Raw genomic sequence first — 20,850 nt, forward strand, 5'->3', positions numbered from 1 at the left:
TTTAAATCTGTGTATTACATATGAATCCTGTACTTTATTCAGAGATCCTGATAAGTCCACCATGCTATTGGAAGACATTTAAAACAAACGCATCACATGTAAAATTTAGTTTTATTTTACTACATACAAGTAAATCAGGTTCATCACAGTCAAATATTTACAGACGTTTCCCCATATATTCAAGTAACAAAGAAAAATAAATATGGTAAACAGGTTTGAAAAATATCAATGGGAAAACTGAACATGTGAAATCACAAAAGTGCAGACGAGTTTACTTTTTCTGTTAGAATGAAATGACTCAAACTGATTTATACACTGTATTCATTAAGTGTCCATTTTTTCATTCCCTTCTGAGATGATGAGATTTATGTTAAATGGATCAACTAAGCACCATCTGAATTAATTTTTTATCAAATAATAAAACATAAAATGTTGCCAATTTTCGACATATTCCAAGCACAGAAAAACCACCACTTCTTTGGTTTATCTTTAAAATGCAGTACCACGGGTAACCTAAAAACACGTGAAGACACTGAATCTACTGGTTCGCAATGCATGACACACAATATTGCCAGACTTTATATCTTTTTTTTTTCAGATATTTCAGTAAATTAGGTAAATGAATGTACAAGCTATCAAACGCTCACCAGCTACTTTATTAGGTACACCTTACTTGGACCCCTTTTGCCTTCAGAACTGCCTTAATGCTCCTTCATGGCATAGATTTAATAAGGTACTGGAAATATTCCTCAGAGATTTTCGTCCATATTGACATGATAGCATCACACAGTTGCTGCAGATTTGTCAGCTCCACAACACATTCATGATGTGAATCTCCTATTCCACCACATCCTAAAGTGCTCTATTGGATTGAGATCTGGTGACTGTGAAGGCCATTTAAGTACAGTGAACTAATTGTCATTTTCAAGAAACCAGCGTGAGATGATTCACGCTTTACGACATGCTGGAAGTAGCCATCAGAAGATGGGTACACTGTGGTCATAAAGGGATAGACATGGTCAGCAACAATACTCAGGTAGGCGGTGGTGCTGACACAATACTCAATTGGTACTAAAGAACCCAAAGTGTGCCAAGGACCATTCTCTGTAAACCCTAGAGATGATTGTGCATGAAAATCCCAGTAGATCAGCAGTTTCTGAAATATTCAGACCAACCCGTCTGGCATCAACAACCATCCAACGTTCAAAGTCACTTAAATCACTTTTATTCCTCATTCTAATGCTCGGTTTTAACTGCAGCAGATAGTCTTGACCATGTCTACATGTCTAAATGTATTGAGTTGCTGCCATGGGATTGGCTGATTGAACATTTCAGTTAACGAGCAATTAAACAGGTGTACCTAAAAAGTGGCCGGTGAGTGTACATCTCAAGCTGAACAAGAAATAAATGCTTAATTTCAATTTAGGGTGAACTTCTTCACACAAATAGCATTTTGTTCAAAGTTAATTGTTAATTAATTAAAAGGAATAAAATTGCATTAGCCTTAATTAGGCTAACTACATTAGCCTTTCTTTTATAAATATAAAAACAATTCAATGCATTCTCTATTACTCCATAATTAAACGTTTTTTTCTCTTTTTAAAGAATATTTGAACTGAAGTTAATACTTATGTTTTTATTTTAGCTCCATCCGGAACTACTGAATGTGTTCTGCAAACACAAAGCTACATGTGAATGGAAAAAAGTGAATGATAAAGATATTTAATTAGCTGGCAACTGTACAATGCAAGCTAAAATGGAATAGGGTATTAAAATGCACATCAAAATATGTAGTTTATCAGTTACACAAGGAAAATGGTTGCTAAGTACAGCCATGCTCTAAATCTACAATATACAATAAATGATGCACATGAATAGGCACACAACAGTGAGCATACTTAGTGTTATTTTTTTTCTCAAAAACACCTCACTTGGAACACCTAAAATAAATTAGTCTGCATTGTAAGATGTCGTCTTGCTCTGTGCATTGAAATCTGCATACAAAAAGCTGGCTGTTCGTATATATAGGGCAAATAGCACAGTGCATTTCAGTCAAATTTCTATTCTACGTTTGTTCAATACTCACAATAAGAGGGAAAAAAATCTATTTTAAGAGTATAAATGCAGTAGATACACAGAAATTTATACAAAAGCATAATAAATATACAGCAAGCTTTGATATTAAAGCACTGCTTCACAAAGATACTAATTGTAAGGCAAAACAACCATTGACTTTTGAAATTTCTGGTCATTAAAATGTCTATGGCAGACCTCGGAAGTACAGCATTTACCATGCCTATAAACATTTACCATCTCTTTTTAAAACAGAATGTTTATTAAAACATGAAAATGAAACTATCAACCTCATGAGGTAAACAGATTGTTATAGGAAGTGCACTGGCCAATTGATAGGTTTGGTTAATGCAATCTCTATTTTGCCATTTCTTAAAAGATAATCATATTTCACAGTGTTAAAAGTGGAGATGTTAGTTGTTCTCGCAGACCCATGGGATAGTTTACACTGTCACGAAAAATCTACCAAACTATAGAAAGACTGCTGTCATGTCTTCTCTCACTTCCTGGATTTAAAACCAAATATGTTACAAAGAAACCAAAGGTTTGCATTGTATTCCTTAAATAAAAACGGTGTCAGCATTTCTGTTGGACAATTAGCCAATAAATGGAGATAAAATTTAATTCCAGCCACTGTGAACAGTACCACTGTTTGAATCTTATGTTCCAGACAATGAAGGGTTTGTGTTTCCAATATGTGGAATTTCTCCATGCAGCAAATGTATGTTCATATTCACAACTGCCAGTTCATTAGATGCAAAAGAATCAACCTTTTTTTGTTAGTGATACTTGATGTACACTAACACTACTGTTCAAAAGTGAGGATGGTAAGTTTAATATACTTAAACGAAATAAGACTCAGGAAACAGCAAAAACTGTCTTGAAACAATATCACCATTTAAAGGGCACCTATTTTACCTCTTTTTCAAGATTTGTGATAAGTCCTTTGTGTCTCTAGAGTGTGTCTGTAAAGTTTCAGCTCAAAACACCCATCAGATTATTTATTTTAGCGTTCAGAATGTTGGAATTCTTTGCTCTGAACACTATGTAGCTGTTTTTTGTTGCCTGTGCCTTTAATGCTAGTTCTCCCAGCACACCGTTCCCACTTGCCTGTCAGAGTGTGCCTCAATCTCCGCCTCAGCTGCGGCAGATGAACAGCGCAGTGACAGACATGAAGGAAGCAGATCTCACGTAACGTTTGTGAGAAATACTACAGTAAGAACTTTCCCAATGATTATTTGATGTATTTGTTGTGGAGTTGAGTCAAGCCTTGAATTACGATGAGTCCCACACAACGGTGTTACAAAGTTCAGTTTAAAATCTCTGTAATTCATTACAAACATGCACTGTTTTAAAAACGTTTTAAACTTGTAAAACTCATTTTTGATCACATTTGATGATGATTGATGATCACAGAGAGCTGAACAGATCTTTTAATCTTAGTTGCTTTAGCCACATCCTGTCTTCTTGATATGACTATACGTGTTACTACGGAAACATGTTAATACGCAGCTGTGAGCGGGGAAACTGCACTGCTATGTCATGTTGCGGTGGGAATGAATTTAAAAAAAGAGACTTATTGTGTTTCTATCACTCCACTATGACTGTGGACACACTTTACCTAGACACAGTTCTGTCCAAACAGCTTACAAAAGATGATCTTCATCATAGGTGCCCTTTAAAATACTTTTTAAAAACATTTGTTTTGTGATGGCAAAGCCAAATTTTCACCAGACATTTCTCACCAGCCTTCGTAAATCATGATGCTCATGACGAATTCCTTATTGTTGACAAATTGGCATATTATATGAAAAAAGTCTGAAGTAACATTACAAATATCTTTTATTGCATCCTTCCAGAATAAAAAAGTACACTTACCCCAAACTTTTGAACAGTAGTAGTACCAAATTTACTCTTGAAAGTGGCGTTGTTTAAAACAATGCAACCACTTACCATGACCTATACACTGCTAGGTTGCGTTCTTGCACCAACCCTGGCTCATCGTGGACAGAAAAGCAGCATTTTCTCACTTATATTCATTTCGCCACCATCTGGCATATTCATACCTTTATATCACTCCAGTCACTGCTGTACTTACAGACCTCTTCTTCTCTCTGAAACTTTGTTCTACAAAATAAGAGTGTAGAAGGGCGAGATGAGGAAGAGTCAATGACAAAAGTGGTGTGATTTATCTCTTGGATTCCCCTCGTCTCCTCTAGTAGTGCAGCACAGAGGCCCGTGGAGCCAAAATGGGTCAGAATTATTGACCTTGAGGCAAAAAGGTGCAACTAGCTCACTATCTATCTAAGTCTTACTTTTGAATCAGCCTGCTCTAATGATTGATTCCTAAACATAATAGTCCCATCCCAGTCTTTCTCCACCAACCTTTTTCCTCCATGGTCGTCAGTCCTGAGAATTGAGGACTCCTTCTTTAACGGAGGCCCTCCAGCGAATGAGGGTTGCTGGGCTCTTGGGAACTGCCGAAGATCCAGCAAGTCTTTGTATTGAATCTCAGGCCTGATCATGCGTAGACAAGCTTCCCATGTGGCGTTGTTCAGTCCTGACTGTAACTCATAACCCAAGATCTTCACTAATCCACTCTGGAAGGGCCGGATTGTCTTGTCCCGGATACGACCGGCCTCTATGGGACGTCCGCCGTCACGTAAGCAGATGCGAGTGAGAACTTCCCGTTTGGTTCGAAGCAAGGCCACCTCGGTCTCCATTCGAGAGTGGCCGAAGCGTTCCACTTCCTGCCAGAAAGTGAGGTTGAAAGCTTGGTAAAGGTGCCAGTCTAGTGCGTTCCACTCACGTAATTTCACTCTTTGCTTGTCTGTTAAAGCCAAAGGAGCTATAAGCTTCCCCACCCATGCTGACCTCCCAGTGGGCACCTGCTGCCTGGCATTCAAGCTGAAAGAAACCACAGCATCAAGCGGCCAGCACAGAGCATGGCGGAGCAGCACCATAGACTGGTCAAAGTATTCGGAGAGAAGAATGAGCTTGAAGTTGCGACGAACTGCAGCCACACCACGCTTAGCCAATGCTAGGCTAAAGTTGGCGGTATGATCTAGACCAAAATCAAACCACATCAGGTTGCGGGCATAATGGTTATTGCGGAGCCTTGGGTCATAGTACTTGTAGGGGTTGTCTGCAAAATCACCCAGTCCTTTGGCACGCCTAAAGGCAGGGGCAACGTTTTTATAGTAGGCATAAGAGGATTCAGCTAGAGCCACAGGGTCTCGAAGGATGGAGAAATAGAAAGTGTCAGGTGGCATCACCTTCTCAACCTGTAACAAAAGTGAAAATCACATTATAAAAGGAACATATTCAATCAAGCTCAAAAACTGATTATAAGGTACTTGGCAGGTTTGGTTAGACAGAAAGGAACTTCTTATGCTATTAATCTTATTGCTCTGTTCATTTGATTAAGTCTGAACTAGGCCTGGGCGATTAATCAAAGGCGATTTTCATTCGCATTTTGTCTTGAAAAAAAAAGCTTGTTCTATTAAATCTCCAGCAAGTGCAGATGAAGCAGCGTTTATTACACAGAGTTGGAGAACACTGACAAGCTACAAAAAATTGGATTTCAAACAACTTAGATTTTATTCAGACAATAATAAAATCAAGGAAATCATTCAGCGATAATGACCGATGTTTGCATCACTTCTCACTGAGCTTCGGCTGTGTGTAGTAAATGCTGCATCTGAAAATACTACATTTAATAACTCACTTCATAATTTTAATCAAGTGTTTGAAATAAATAGTTCTGTAATATGAATCAGTAGTTGTGTGATTATTAGTCACGTTGAATCAATGAAAGCAGTTAAATCTTGTTTATATTTCAATGTCATGGGCATTTGTTACTTCAAGTCTGTAGTTTCTGCAGGAGAGCGCTCTTTGGCCTTTGAAGGAGATTCACTACTGAACACACAATCGTGCTTCCCTGAGGAGATGTGTATGACAGTCGCATTATGATTGAATTGCGTTTGCAATCTCATTTTGATTAATCGCCCAGCCCTACTTTGGTGGGAGAAAAAAAACGATCCATCGATGCATCGCGATTCTTTCTGGAATGATTCTAAATCGATTCTCAAAAATACAGAATTGATCCTGTATTCAAATTACATTATATGTGGGCCTGCGTGGGGCGTGAGCTAGAAATAAAAATAAAAAGTGGCAACAGGCGCATATATGTATGCTTCCGAATTTGCTTGATTTTAAAAATGTGTGACATGATAGGACATAGCAAGACGCTGCACTTCTTGTCCTGTGTGTGACCAAAGAAGGAGGAAAGGGTGGTATAAATGTGACTGATGGACACTTATGACAAAATTGTATGTCACCATTGCAGCAAGATAAGTGGAAGCTTGCAGCTTGTGTTGTGCAAATGCTTGTTCATCCTGAAAGAGCTTGTTCATAAATATAATTATATAATAAAATTATATAATAGTAATTTTTTAAGATGGCAGTACAGTCGTACCTTCATTCCAAATATAAACAAAAGAATAGAAACTCTCATTTTAGTTCAAATGTAAAATGTAAAGATCTTTTTGCACAACAGAACAAAGAGTAAAATATTTAGGTTAAGAATCATTTTAAAATCGGATCTTTAAGAATCGGATATTGAAATCACTAAACCACCCCCACCCCCATTCAAAACAAACAAGCAGACCAAAACCGACTAAAAAGCTGGCGCTCCGTCTGCTTCCAAACAAACTCTAGTGTGCCTAGTCAGAAATATTACACAGACCAACAACATGTAATTTGATCTAAAATAGGATGTGATGTCACAAGATGTAACACCACAAAGTTTATAAATTGATCATGTGTGGAGACCTGGGGCTGTTTCAAAAAGTCGTTTAGAAAAGCGAGGATTAAGGTCAAAAACCTGACTTCAATGAGCCGAACTAAACATCCGCGCTTCAATTGGTTCTATAACAGCAAGTTGAAGATCATTTGATCTAACTAACTGCTCGTGCACATTACTGTCGTGCAACCCTGAAGGTTGAGCATAAATGCATCGATTATTTTGTGTTCTACTATGGCAACTACGAGAACTGAGAGGGCTCTGAAATGAGATACAGCTATGTTCACAGCGAGTGAGCCGCGTTGGTTATTAGAGTTCAAACATATAATAATTTAAACATAATAATCAAAAACTACAGTATGGTTGCAACAAAGCAAGAAAAAAGACTGACAGGAAATTGCAGATTTTAAAATATAGGCCATTATTTAGGCCTATTAACGTTAAATTAAATATTTGTCACAATACATTGAAATTGTTTTTGCGCAGGCACGCGAGAGAGAAAAAGAGAATGCGCACTTACTGCCAATTGATGCTTAAAAGAAAACATTTTAATGCATTGCAGGCTTTATTTTTAATATATATATTGCTAAGTACACCCCTCACAGATCTCTCTTTTAAATTATTATTTTGAACAGGATGCTTTACAATAATATCTTTTATTATGTTGAGAAAAAAAAAAAAAAAAAAAAAACAGGAAAAAAATCAACAGAAAGAGAAAAAAAATTTAAAGTTTAGTTGAAATGTTGCAGTTTGTATTGTTTGTTTGCAATAACTTATTTCAATTTAAATGTATTATCGTTCTATTCTTAAAGATGTTTGGCGTATATATATTTACTATTAGGTGACTATAAAGTTTTAATCATTATTAAAAGGTTAAGTGAATTAAAATGGCATCAAATTAAGGCAGGTGAATGTTAACATTACCTTGATTAAGACTTAAAACTTAGCCTGAGAGTTAACCTGCCCCAGACCAGGCTAGTTTCCAGCATAAGTTGCCAGAGTAACTGAGTTTGAACTATCGTAAATTTGATTTATGGAACCGAATTCGTCATTAATAAACATGACTTACCAAAATAAGCCTGGATTTTTCTCTAAGCTTGGTTTATGGAACAGGCCCCTGGTGTATGTTTCAAAAGGTTCTGTATCATTAGATCTGCTGCTTAAAATTTTCCAGCATTTTCTCTCTTGGGCCTGACCAAATAAAAGTGTGGTCAGATTTTAAAGCGGTCTATGCAAATAAGTCCAAATTCTGGAATAGAAGAAAATTAAGATGCTATAAAATATGCAATGAGTGAGTTAATTAGTAGGATTTAAACTGCCAGCAAAAATCAGAATATTTTACATGACCAGATTTTTTTTTGCATCTCAAAATGATGCACCATCCTGCACCACTTTCAAAATCCCTATCAAATATGTGGATGCGCCTACGTCCTTATCAAAGCAAACCATGCAAATAGAGTTGTCACATTTGCTACTGATTGATTTGCATGCAGCCTGAATAAACCTAAAACTGACCAAACAAATACAGTCAATGTCCAAAATAACTGCAAAAGGAATTCTTTGCACTATTATTTGGTATTTATTAGTAGTAAAAAGGATAAATGTACGTTTAAATTGTATAAGCATAAAATAAAACGCCATGTTCTGTACCTCTGGTTTGTTGAACCGCATGTGATTTCCCATGATGTCAAATTCTCCCACATGAGGGCTTTTGTATCCTTTCACCCTCTGGGCAATAAAGGGCAGGGGGTAGCCGAACTGATAGCCCAAAGGCAGGGCAAATTTAAGGTCCCGCTCCTCTCCAAAGCGATAGAGTAAATTAAGAACGGTGCTGCTTGCCGTCTTGTGAGTTTTCAGGAACATAATGTGGATGTGGGGCTGACAGGAGCCCAGAGAGGAGCCTTGGATGTTATCAGAGGGAAGAGAGTAGAGGGACTGAGGCCTCTCCGGCTGCATCCAGCTAATGGAGAGACAGAGCAAAATAACCTAAATGAATCCCCCGTTCCACTCAATATACCAAAAAAAAAAAAATGGAGAGTGAATGAAGAAGAGAGAAAGAGATTCACTGCAAGCACAAGAAACAGAGGAAATTAAGACAGAACGGCCTGTCAGGCTACAGATAATTACACAAGAGGGATAATTGGAATGAAGTGATTAAGGAAGAGAATAAACAGTTTCAAAGAGAATGAGTGAGAACAGATTAGCCTCAAATAATGAATTCAGTGATATTCTGAGTATGTGATGTGCATAATCATTTATTTAAGCCAGGGGGCATGTTAAATATCATTTTAATAAGTAAAACAAGAGTACTGTATGAAATTACAGATAAACAACAAATACTTTTTGAAGGGGCGGTGCATCCAGGAAAGAAACTTCATCATTTCAAGTAGAGGTGTAACGGATCACGGTTGATCCATACGAATTACAACCCACAGTTCGGAACGCATGTGACCCGCAGTGACCAAACTGTTTTGAACTTGTGGGTTAATCCAACATTTATAACAACTGCAGAGCGATCACCTCCCGCGTCATCCAAATCAAGTCTATGAAAGCATTTTGGCTTCCCTGTAAAATATAATGATGATGGAAAAATGTGGTGGGACCTACCTAAATGCTTTCTTAGGTAATTAAAGGTGTTTTCTGTCACTGTATGTTTAGCCTGCATTAATGCATTCAGTGTAAAGCTGCACAATTAAACATCTGAATTCAAACCAGTGTAACATGAATGATAAATGATAATGATTTGCATGTTTATTAATCCTTCGAAGCGCTGCATTCAAATCTGCGTTTGATCGAGAGAGATTCAGTTTTTACATATTTTCAGGTAGTTACAAACAATTAAATAATACAGAAGTACTGGGATAACAGTTTATAGTTCAGATATAAACACTGATGTTTATGGTAAAGATTAAAATCACTGTGACGTTGGTGAATGTTGTAGCAATTACATTAGGTGACCAATGGGTGGCGACAAACAACCATCAAAATTATGTAATTGAATTGATTTTTAAAAATGATCCACCTACAATGAAACATGAAGGTTTATGCGTGAATTGTTGAATCACTTATTAAAAATAAATATATGTTATGTTGTACAAGATGTTGAATTTCTATATTTAGCATTATCAGCAACAGTAGTAAAGACCATTGTTCGTATTTTATATTTTCTTTTTTTCAGCTGGTTCTTTCTTGATTTTAATTTTTATTGAAATTACATGTTCTAAGTTCTGTTTGTTAAAACCAATGATTTTTGCAGTAATATTTTTGTATAAATGGAAAGCAAATTACATTTGTCTCCCTTTTTTGCTGATCTGAAAAATGGTCCAATCCGTGACTCAAAAACCAAAGTGTGATCCGAACCATGAGATTTGTGACCCGTTACACCACTAATTTCAAGCCTCTATGTCTTACTTTTTTTAAGGAGGACAATAAAATCAGAAATAAAGTCATACAGGTGTGGAACGACATGATTGTGAGTCACTGAAAAAATGGTTCAGCACAAATATTTTGCAATACAAAAGCCACCTTTCTGTGTCAAATAAACTTAGAAGAGTCAATTGGGCACAACGCCGTTGATGACTTCTACAGTTTGTTAATAGCCTTATCAAAAAGCATTATCAGCAATACAGCAAGAAACAGTCTAGAATTATTTAAGCAGCATTATATCTTAAAGGGGCAGCTCACCCAAAAATGAAAACTCTGTTTACTCATCTTCCACTTGTTCCAAACCTGTTTGAACTGTTAAACACAAAGATATTCTATAGAATGCTGGAACAAAGCACACATTGACTTCCATTGTATTTTTGCTTGTACTATGGATGTCAATAGATGCTTTTCTCTAACATTCTCCAGCATATCTTGTTTTGTCTGAATGCTGATTAAGTTTTTTTGTTTTTGCTTTAACTATCTGACTAATGCAAATTAAATTATGATTAGCATATTTCAGATAAATTGTTTTATGTACTGTGTAAACAATACACACAGAATGGTAAGGAGTTATTTGAGAAGGAATGAGGATAGCCATGGGAACATTTTTCATACCTCTTGTTGAAAATGACTCCCAGAAGTTGCCCTGCAAAAGCGATGACAACAAATACCAGGAGTGCTTTCCATATGGGCCCCAGCCGATAACATCCCAGCCACCGCATTCTCCTATGAGCGACAGTAAATTACGGTTAGCCTCAGTTGTGAAGTACAGGAGAGTGTGACATGCTGTTTTAACCTATCATCTGTAAACCATACATATTATCTTATAGTATACAGTAGTCAACATTTGAAGTAAATCATCACCGTTCATCAAAGTTGTCCTTTGACTATTGAACAACACTCATTCTTGTACTAGGACAATTTTGAAAAACATTTTTAATTCACCGCGAATGTTGACTTGTGTATATTCCGTTAAGTATTTATGTTTTTGTCTACTAGTGCTTATTCTTTAGGTGCTACTACCTTTTTGAAACATACTACTAACATATCCAATAGATACTCTCTGATTAAATATTCTAATTTATTAAATACTAGTACTCACTCATACTACCTATTAAATAGAGACTAATACTTTTTTGGTCATTTTAAATTTGTTAATGTATCTACTATTATGAACTAATAATGAACGATACTTGTAAAGCATTTATTATTCGTAGATCAGCATTTACTAATGCATTATTAACATCCAAATTCATTTTAGTCATTGCACTGTGAGTAAACATGAACGACTTTATTTCTATTAAATAACATTAACAAAGATCAATAAATACTGTAATAAATGTATTGATCATTGTTTGCTTGTGTAAAAAGCTCTGTATACATTTATTTTTTTTTTTTTTGGGGGGGGGGGGGGGGGGGGGTCTTCTCATCCACTACCAGTGTGCAGCATCCACCTAGATGATGTAATGGCAGCCATATTGCGCCAGACCGCACACTACACACCAGATGATTGGTGGAGAGGAGACAGAGGGATGAAGCCAATTATGGTATGGGGATGGTTAGGCTTCAATCTCTAATCTTTAATGTCCATGATGGACAGAAGCCAGTAGGCAAATTTGGCCAGGATGCCGGGGTACACTTTTTCAAAGTATTTTTAAGTCAGGGCCTCGTTTTAACGTTTCATCTGCTCACTGAGCAATATACTTGGGTGTTAGGACCCACAGACTGCAGGTTGAGCGCCCCCTGCTGGTCTCACTAACACCACTTCCGGCAGCAACCTAGCTTTCCCATGCGGTCTCCCATCCAGGTACTGACTTGGCACAGCTCTGCTAAGCTTCAGTGGGCAAAGATGAGAGAGTTGCAGAGAGCTAGCTGCCTTTTTTTAAAAAAAGAAGAGTTTATAAACATTGACTAATACAACCATTATAAAGTGTTACACTTATTTTAATAGTAGCTAAATACTCTCGTGCCACTTATAACAATTTTTTACGTTTTTGCCATTGACTTCAATGGGAATCTGTCATTAGCTATGTTTCCATCCAAAAATGCAAACTAACTTTATACGCAAATACGCTTAAGAAATATTGGATATAAGACATGTGAATAAAGCAGTGTTTCCATGCAATGAGTCAAAGCGAACAAAATTGTCACTTCCTGATTAACTGGCGCAAAATATCAACAATAAAACTGAATTTGCTGCAGTAGGAGAAGCTGCATAAATCTTTTACTTATTTAATAAATGACTTGCGCCTCAGAAGACAAATGCAGACATGCAATGAACACGTGCTGGCATTTAGAGGCGTCAGACACGGAGCACAGACGCTCTAGACAGTTCTGGAGGTCATTAATAATTTAATAACACTAATACTGCAATGGTTAAGGTGTTTTAGAATGACCAAAACAACATTTCAGATGTTTTATAATGTGCTCAGCCTGCTGGTTTGTCCATTCACACACATTTTTATCATCACATGATCTCTTATAACAAAATCACATGACCTTTTTAATGCGTACACTGGAATTTGTTCGGTAAAAGTGTTTCCATCATAGTTTATGCACATCTTTTCTTATTAAAGATTGAGCATCTTGGCATTTCCATCAACCATTTTTTTGCACATATCCATAATGCACATATAAATATGTGGATGGAAATGAGCTATTGAGATATCAGCTATTTGGTTTTGACTAATTCCACTTGTGACTATTATATTTTTTTATATACTATGTTATTCTTGTGGAACTAGTACTTATTCTTGTTGAAATACTATTACCTATTAATACAATTTTTATTGCATAGTAGTGTGTATTAATTAGATACTACTTCATATATATATATATATATATAATATATATATATATATATATATATATATATATATATATATATATATATATATATATATATATATATATAGTGATGATAAACTAAATGATAAAACGGCTTGCCACAGGGTGAAATGTTCAATAGAGCGCAAAAATGACTAAAGATTATCAACAGGGAAATGTGAAAGTGAAGAAATGAAAGACTGCGATTAGAAACACAAAGCTGACATTAGACTATGCGACCGCAAATGCAGAAGAAATCCGATACAGAGGAGACAAGCGTGCGGGTGTATTGAATTCACACATGAACACACACACAAAAAGATGTCAGAAACTCTTTTCCATGCCTTACGTCTGTTATAAATTAATCACCCAGGATTCCCTGCACCACTGGATTTATTTTCCCAGTGCAAACAGCACTTTTCCCCCAATACTGCAAAGAGACATTTTATTGCGTGTATGAATAAAAGCTAAACAGGCTTGATGAAGAGGATAAGATGGAAACATGGCCTTTGTTTCTGTACACCTGCTAAATAAAGAGGCAACCTGCAGAATCGCTTCGGACAAAGGCAGCCCGTGGCTGTCATAAATCACAGATTGCGCCGAGCAGTCGCGCTGAGCCTGACACACTTACCGAGCTGACCGTCTGAAAACCATGGTAAAACCCGGCCCGTATCACTGTAGATCGGCGCTTGGCAACAGCCACGGTGCATCTCGGCCGATGCCTTTCAAATCCGCCCGTCGCCCGTGTAATAATGCAAGAAGAGCTCCATCCGTGTAATGCCCGACCGCGCAGCCGTCAAGAGCGGTCAGACCTCGCCTCTTTGACGGGCATGTGCTCCTGCTGAAGTCGCTCGGAGGCAGCGGTAGCAGGATTGGGTGAAGAAAAGAGACCGCTTTGTGTTTTGGCCAAGTGTGGGCGGGTATAGAGCTGCTTGCTGGTGTGCGAGGCGAGGACTGACGTCAGACTGGCACTTTGCTTACCAGCGTTAAATCCCGATTCTCAGGAAAGATAAGCACGGATTTTGCTTACAGCGGGGAAAGTAAAAATCAGATCTATGGACGTTACCAACGAGTAAGACGGCATCCTATAATAGAATTATATCAGAGGCACATGTACAGCTTGTTTGTTTGTTTATTTATTTGGTAAGGCGTTAAATATATGTTATATTTTATTACTGGCTGAAATTAGGCAAGGCAAGTTAATTTATATAGCACATTTCATACACAATGGTAATTCAAAGTGCTTTACAGAAACAAGAATAAAAGAAATAAGAAAATAAAAATGATTAAAGTAATTACAAATGATTAAAAACATAAAATAAATAAAGAACAAAATAAAAAAACAGATTTTAAAAGAATGAAAAAAGAAAGACATATTAACATAATGAACACCAGGGCGCTATACAAATTAGAAATCGTTTGTCATGGCAGTGTTGCTGGTTTTGACTTTATAATGAATAATTCTGTATGGCTTTAACTTTAGCTACACAACTATACAATTCTCGGACATGACCACATTGATGATTTACTGCTCTGTTATGATCCGTTAATGTTGGTGTTCATAAATCATTAATCGCACTTTACAATTAAGGTTTCATTAGTTAACTTTAGTAATGTATTTATTAACATAAACTAAGAATGAACAATATATGTAAAGCATTTATTAATAATCAGTTCATCATTTAGTAATGCATTATTAACCCTTTAATTGCCCCACCCAGAAAACAGTTACTTGGATTGCATTTCTTAACTCCTAATGTCGCTAGTGAAAACACTTAATGAATGAATGAACACATCCCATAATTTCTAAAATATCAACCTCTACCAAATGGTTGATTTGTTGGTTTATGGTAAAAGTACCAGAAAAGTATCATTAATACGTATAATATGAAAATATGAAGTGTAAGACCAATTTATTTAAAAACATAATCAAAGTTAAAAAAATTCATACTAAATCATCTTTATTTTTTGAAGTTTGCCATAAAATATTCCAGATTCTCATTTAGCATGTTTTCTTCTTATTTTTTTACATTAAAATCTAAATCAATTGTAGTTGTGCAACCGGATTATGTTTGTTTGATTTTTTTGTAAACCAACATTGCTGTGTGTGTAAGCCATTATTTAAAACATTTGTTCATTCATTCATTTTCTTTTTGGCTTAGTCCCTTTATTAATCCGGGGTCGCCACAGCAGAATAAACCACCAACTTATCCAGCTCAGCTTTAATGCAGCGGATGCCCTTCCAGCCGCAACCCATCACTGGGAAACATCTATACACACTCATACACTACGGACAATTTAGCCTACCCAATTCACCTGTACCGCATGTATTTGGACTGTGGGGGTAACCAGAGCACTCAGAGGAAACCCACACGAACGCAGGGAAAATGCAAACTCCACACAGAAATGCCAACTGACCCAGCCGAGGCTCGAACCAGCGACCTTCTTGCTGTGAGGCAACAGCACTACCCACTGCGCCACTGCGTCGCCCTATTATGTATTCATTATTATATAATATATTATGTAAGCAACAAACAAACAACAAGGTTAATGTTGGTAATTGAAATATAATATTTAGGGTTTATTTATTAGCAACAAATCGTTTATTTAAATTTTGTTAATTATTGAAAATTAAAATGCAAAGTTACGGATTATATCCTAATACAACCTGGCAGTCGATTTTAAGACAATAAAATCAATGCCAATAATTTGCCTAGAATGTAGTATGCATCAATTTAAACCAATAACTGGTAAGTTAATCAAAAACCTGTTCATATAAACTCATGAATTCACAAGTTGCATTGTGATTGTGTTGCCAGAAGCAAGGGCAATGCACAAAAGATTTGCTGAATAGCCATGCAGTAAACATTGGCATGTGCTCGAAAGATGTAATTAACTAACACCCCCTCACCAGATGAAATCTAATAAAACTGCAAAACTGCTTTAGGGATTCTTGGGATGGCAAATAAATGACAAACAGAACAAAAAATGACGCTCACTCAATAATCTTACTGCATAAGCATCTCCACGTAGGCCATATCAAAAAGCCTCTTAATGTTAAAAAATGAACCATTAGTTTGGTTTAGGCCCTGTTTACACTACACCAGTTTCAGTATGGTTTCCTTTATTTTTGTCATTCAAAACATCACAATAGATTGTAATTCAGAACAAAATTGTTACACTGGACCAAGCAAAAAACATCAAAAACATCAAAAACACTATAAAAACCTAACATAATAAACAAGCTTTTGTAATTTCATAAATATATAATTATATAGTTATATTTAAAATATAACCCAATTTTAAAAATCATATTCATGTGATTCAATCACACGTGGTCAGCTGAGACAGATGTTGTGCTATCAGCTGTTATTTACGGTACCACTTGTGATTGTATTTTTTTTCAAGTGAAAGAATTCTGATTTCCAGCATTTCATAGAATATCAATGTTTTTTTAACAAGCAAATTGCTGGCAGTACACATAAGTGTGATGCATTTTACTCTATGCATATATATCCGTTTGCACTATGTATTCTTTTAGTGTATGAACTTTGTAAGATTATGTTTGGAAGAGTCTGGAAGCCACTTCCCCTTCGCTAATCACAACATAATTAAAGCTGTTTCAGTTGAGTTCATAAACTGTTCAATATTCGATACCCTTTAGTTGTGCTAAATAAGGTGTATAAACAGTATCTTTAAAGTGTAAATAGGAATAGAAGTATACAAGTACACTATAAAAAATGGCCGTGATTTCAACAATAAAAAACTGTAAAAATGCTACAGTAAAAATCCGTAATCTGGTTAACAGTATGTTTCCTTAATATATACGGCGAATAACAGTACATTGACTTTCCCAGAATTCCCTGCATGGCACATCACTTTTTATGCTTTTTGTTGACATTACTATGGATCATTTTAGTTGTTTCCCCATCAGTTATGTACATTAGAGATTTATGTTATTTATGTTATCTAATGTTGATAAACAATGTTTATTTCATGACTTTAATTTTATGTGTGTTGCCATACTGGTGTTTAGTAGCTGTGTGAATGACACTGAGCACCTTCTATACACTGATACACTTCTCTGCTTGTGGGAGATGTTGATTTGATGAGCATTGATTCATTATGTAACTTACTCATTACCACCTGCATATGGCTGTGTTAACGTGTGTAACTGTGTAACAAAAGATGTGTAGATGTTGGTAAATCAAACAGACATATTACCTCTATAAATAAATGAAATACGGTAGTTTACCGTAAAAATGAGAAATTACTTTTTCAGTCTATACCGGTTTTTAACGGTAAAATACTGGCAACCACAGCTGCCGTTTTTTTTACCGTAAATTTTACGGATTTATTTTTTACAGTGTAACCAACCCAGGCTCATTCTGATTACGTATCCCTACATACATTTCTGAAGAGAGCAAAATATGTCCCAGGAGGATCTTTTTCAATCTTAAATTTTTCTTGCTCTTCTCATGTAAATCCACCAGAGGCCGCTGTCGACTGACTGACTGACTGACTGACCGACTGACTGACTGATCACCACACCCCACACCCCTCCCCCTTCCCTAAACCCAACCAATAGCATTTTAAAAAGCACCAATTGACCCGCCCACCCCCTTGCCTTAACCCAATTGACTGTTTTAAAAAGCAATCGAGAAAAAAAGCCCCCTGATATTTACCACGTTTTCAGATTTTACCACATTCTCACAGTGCTATTTACTTGTTTATTTTTCTTTTTAGCTTCAATTTTTGTCTAACCCCCTTTGTGGAACCGTTCTTCACCAGACTCAAACCCCGTTGTCTCGCCAATGTACATGCAATGTTCTTAAAGTGACAGCGTGAAATATTCCTGATGCCGACTGTTTTATTATTGATCAAACAACAAAAGGAGAAAATCCCTCACTGCTCTTGACTGAAGGACTTTTGTAGCTAAAGTTTTTTTCTTACAGAGAAGATGCTTAAAGCACAGTTTAAACATAATAGTTTTAATAACTCATTTCTAATAACTGGTTTCTTTTATCTTTGCTATGATGGCAGTACATTATATTTTACTAGATAATGTTCAAGATACTAGCATTCAGCTTAAAGTGACATTCAAAGGCTTAATTAGTGTAATTAGGCAAGTCATTGTATAACAGTAGTTTTTCCTGCAGACAATCAAAAATATATCTATTTCTTAAAGGGGGGGGCTAATAATAATGAGCTATTAAAATAGGTTTCAAAATATTTAAACCTACTTTTATTCTAGCCGAAATAAAACAAATAAGCCTTTCTCCAGAAGAAAAAATATTATAGGAAATACTGTGAAAAATTCCTCTGTTAAACATCATTTGGGAAATATTTATACATAAAAAAATTCACAGAAGGGCAAATAACTTTGACTTCAACTGATAATCGTTTTAAATAATCGTGATTACAATTATGACCAAAATAATTGTGATTATGATTTTTTCCCATAATCGAGCAGCCCTAACCATAATACAGTAAAAACGTCTAATTTTAAAGACTGCGACTGCTTGAGAAATTCAGAAGAGCTTCAAGATTTATACAGGCACAAGAAACTGTATAATATGTAACTTTAATAAAGGCTAATTTGACAGAATTATTGATATGATGAAGACTATATGTTATTTTACATTTGCTTATTCAATTTCTACTCCTCAATATTATTAATAATGTTCAGCACATGTAATAATCAATGTATTTGATATTTTATTTTAAAATAAGAATTATTCAATGCCCTCTAGAATCATCCCAATCAACCTAAAATAAGGAATTCTTTCCAAATAAAGCAATCTGGTTAAATTGTATTTATAGTTATATTTTTTGCAGAAAAACAAAAAATTGCTATGTCAGATTTTTAATAGTGCAGCCTTAATTCGTTACGTCACATACACAGAGGCATCATAGTTACATTTTACATTTACACATTTTATACATCATAGTTCGAGAAATAGATTCTGAGATATTCAAAAAGCATCATTAAACTATTCTGAGCTTAGTTTTTAACTGTAGTAATCCCTTACGAAAACTGCTTGAACCAAGAATAATCATTGATAAACTTAGGAAAGGGTTAAGCGAATTAGAATAGTGTTCACAGTGAGCTGTTTACATAAATCTTGTGATATGAAAGCCAAATTGCATGACTCAACCGAATACACAAACACTCTTCCTCATATGCGCTTCTTGAAGCCAAAGGAGAAGATGACTCACATAACTTCAACTATCTGCCATCCATGGCAAAAATACCTTTATAACCTGATACACTGTTTACCCTGAACATTAACTTGACAGACAAACAGAGTGATCTGAGCAACTTTGTATTATTGTAAGATAAGAAACAATCTAATGCATTGTTCAAAGATGTTTTTACCAAGAATCATACAATGATGCATTTCTGAGTGAGTATTTGTGTGCATTTCAGCAAGGCAGACATCAGGTTTAGATTTCCTGCATCTGGTTTCCTGCACTAGATGAACTTATTAGATAGCTATTACCTCTTCAACCTCACTGAGAATATCAATGTTCTTAATACATTTTGTTGATTTGTTGTGAACTAATTGACAAATTTCTGTTTAACGTAGTGAAGATTTTTTAACAAATTTCTAAACATAATAGTTTTAATAACTCATCTCTAATAACTGATTTATTTTATCTTTGCCATGATGACAGTACATAATATTTTACTAGACATTTTTCAAGACACTTCTATACAGCTTAAAGTGACATTTAAAGGCTTAACTAGGTTAATTAGGCTAACAAGGCAGGTTAGGCTAATTAGACAAGTTATTGTATAACGATGGTCTGTTCTGTAGACTGTCGAAAAAAATAGCTTAAAGGGGCTAATAATTTTGACCTTAAAATGATTTTTTTAAATTAAAAACTGCTTTTATTCTAGCCAAAATAAAACAAATAAGACTTTCTCCAGAAGAAAAAATATTATCAGACATACTGTGAAAATTTCCTGAATCGTTTAAACATCATTTGGGAAATATTTAAAAAAGGGGAAAAAAAAACTCAAAGGGGGTTAAATCATTCTGACTTCAACTGTATGTGTAAAAATGTTGTACTGCTGGGTCTCTTAATAGACCTGCCTGCTGCAATTAGTAGCCATTTAGCAGGCACTTTTTTTGAAAGCAGCATACAGTAAACTAATTGCAGAAACAAACAGTGCCACTAGAGAGTCAGGCTGCTGAAGAACACAAGTGTTGATACAACCGTATTCAGATTAATCTGTTGCAGGCTGAACTGTAAAAATAAACCATTGACTCAAACAGTGTTGGATGTATTTATTTTCAAAGTAACTAGTTACTGTAATAAATACAAACTTCAATTAGTACAAAATGCAGCTGCCAGAGTTCTTACCAGGTCTAGAAAATTTGATCACATCACCCCAATTTTATCCTCCTTACACTGGCTGCCTGTTAAGTTTCGTATTGAATTTAAAATATTGCTTCTTACATATAAAGCTTTAAATAATCTAGCTCCTGTTTATCTAACCAATCTTCTGTCTCGCTACAATCCAACTCGCTCTTTAAGGTCTCAAAACTTAGGGCTTCTGGTAGTACCTAGAATAGCAAAGTCGAGTAAAGGAGGTCGAGCCTTCTCATTTATAGCTCCTAAACTCTGGAATAGCCTTCCTGATAACGTCCGAGGCTCAGACACACTCTCCCAATTCAAAACTAGATTAAAGACCTATCTGTTCAGTAAAGCAT

The 20,850-nt window shown here is 35.7% G+C and overlaps 1 protein-coding gene across 2 annotated transcripts in view; it reads right to left on the minus strand.

Annotated features, from left to right (window-relative positions):
* Positions 1–92: 92 nt before the first annotated feature.
* Positions 93–20,850, minus strand: part of gal3st4 (galactose-3-O-sulfotransferase 4) — a 28,520-nt gene continuing 7,762 nt past the window's right edge. The window contains exons 1-4 of one of the 2 annotated variants that reach the window (XM_056461397.1): positions 13,761–14,083; positions 10,919–11,029; positions 8,528–8,837; positions 93–5,357 (exon numbers count right to left, since the gene is read on the minus strand). In XM_056461397.1, coding sequence (XP_056317372.1) covers positions 4,374–5,357; positions 8,528–8,837; positions 10,919–11,029; positions 13,761–13,783 — 1,428 coding nt within the window. In that variant the 5' untranslated portion in view covers positions 13,784–14,083 and the 3' untranslated portion in view covers positions 93–4,373. Of the gene's footprint in view, positions 5,358–8,527; positions 8,838–10,918; positions 11,030–13,760; positions 14,084–20,850 lie in introns of those variants that run through there. The other variant, XM_056461398.1, reaches the window with a different exon arrangement.

The sequence above is a fragment of the Danio aesculapii genome, chromosome 7, assembly GCF_903798145.1.
Source record: "Danio aesculapii chromosome 7, fDanAes4.1, whole genome shotgun sequence".
In the NCBI taxonomy this organism is placed as follows: Eukaryota; Metazoa; Chordata; class Actinopteri; order Cypriniformes; family Danionidae; genus Danio; species Danio aesculapii.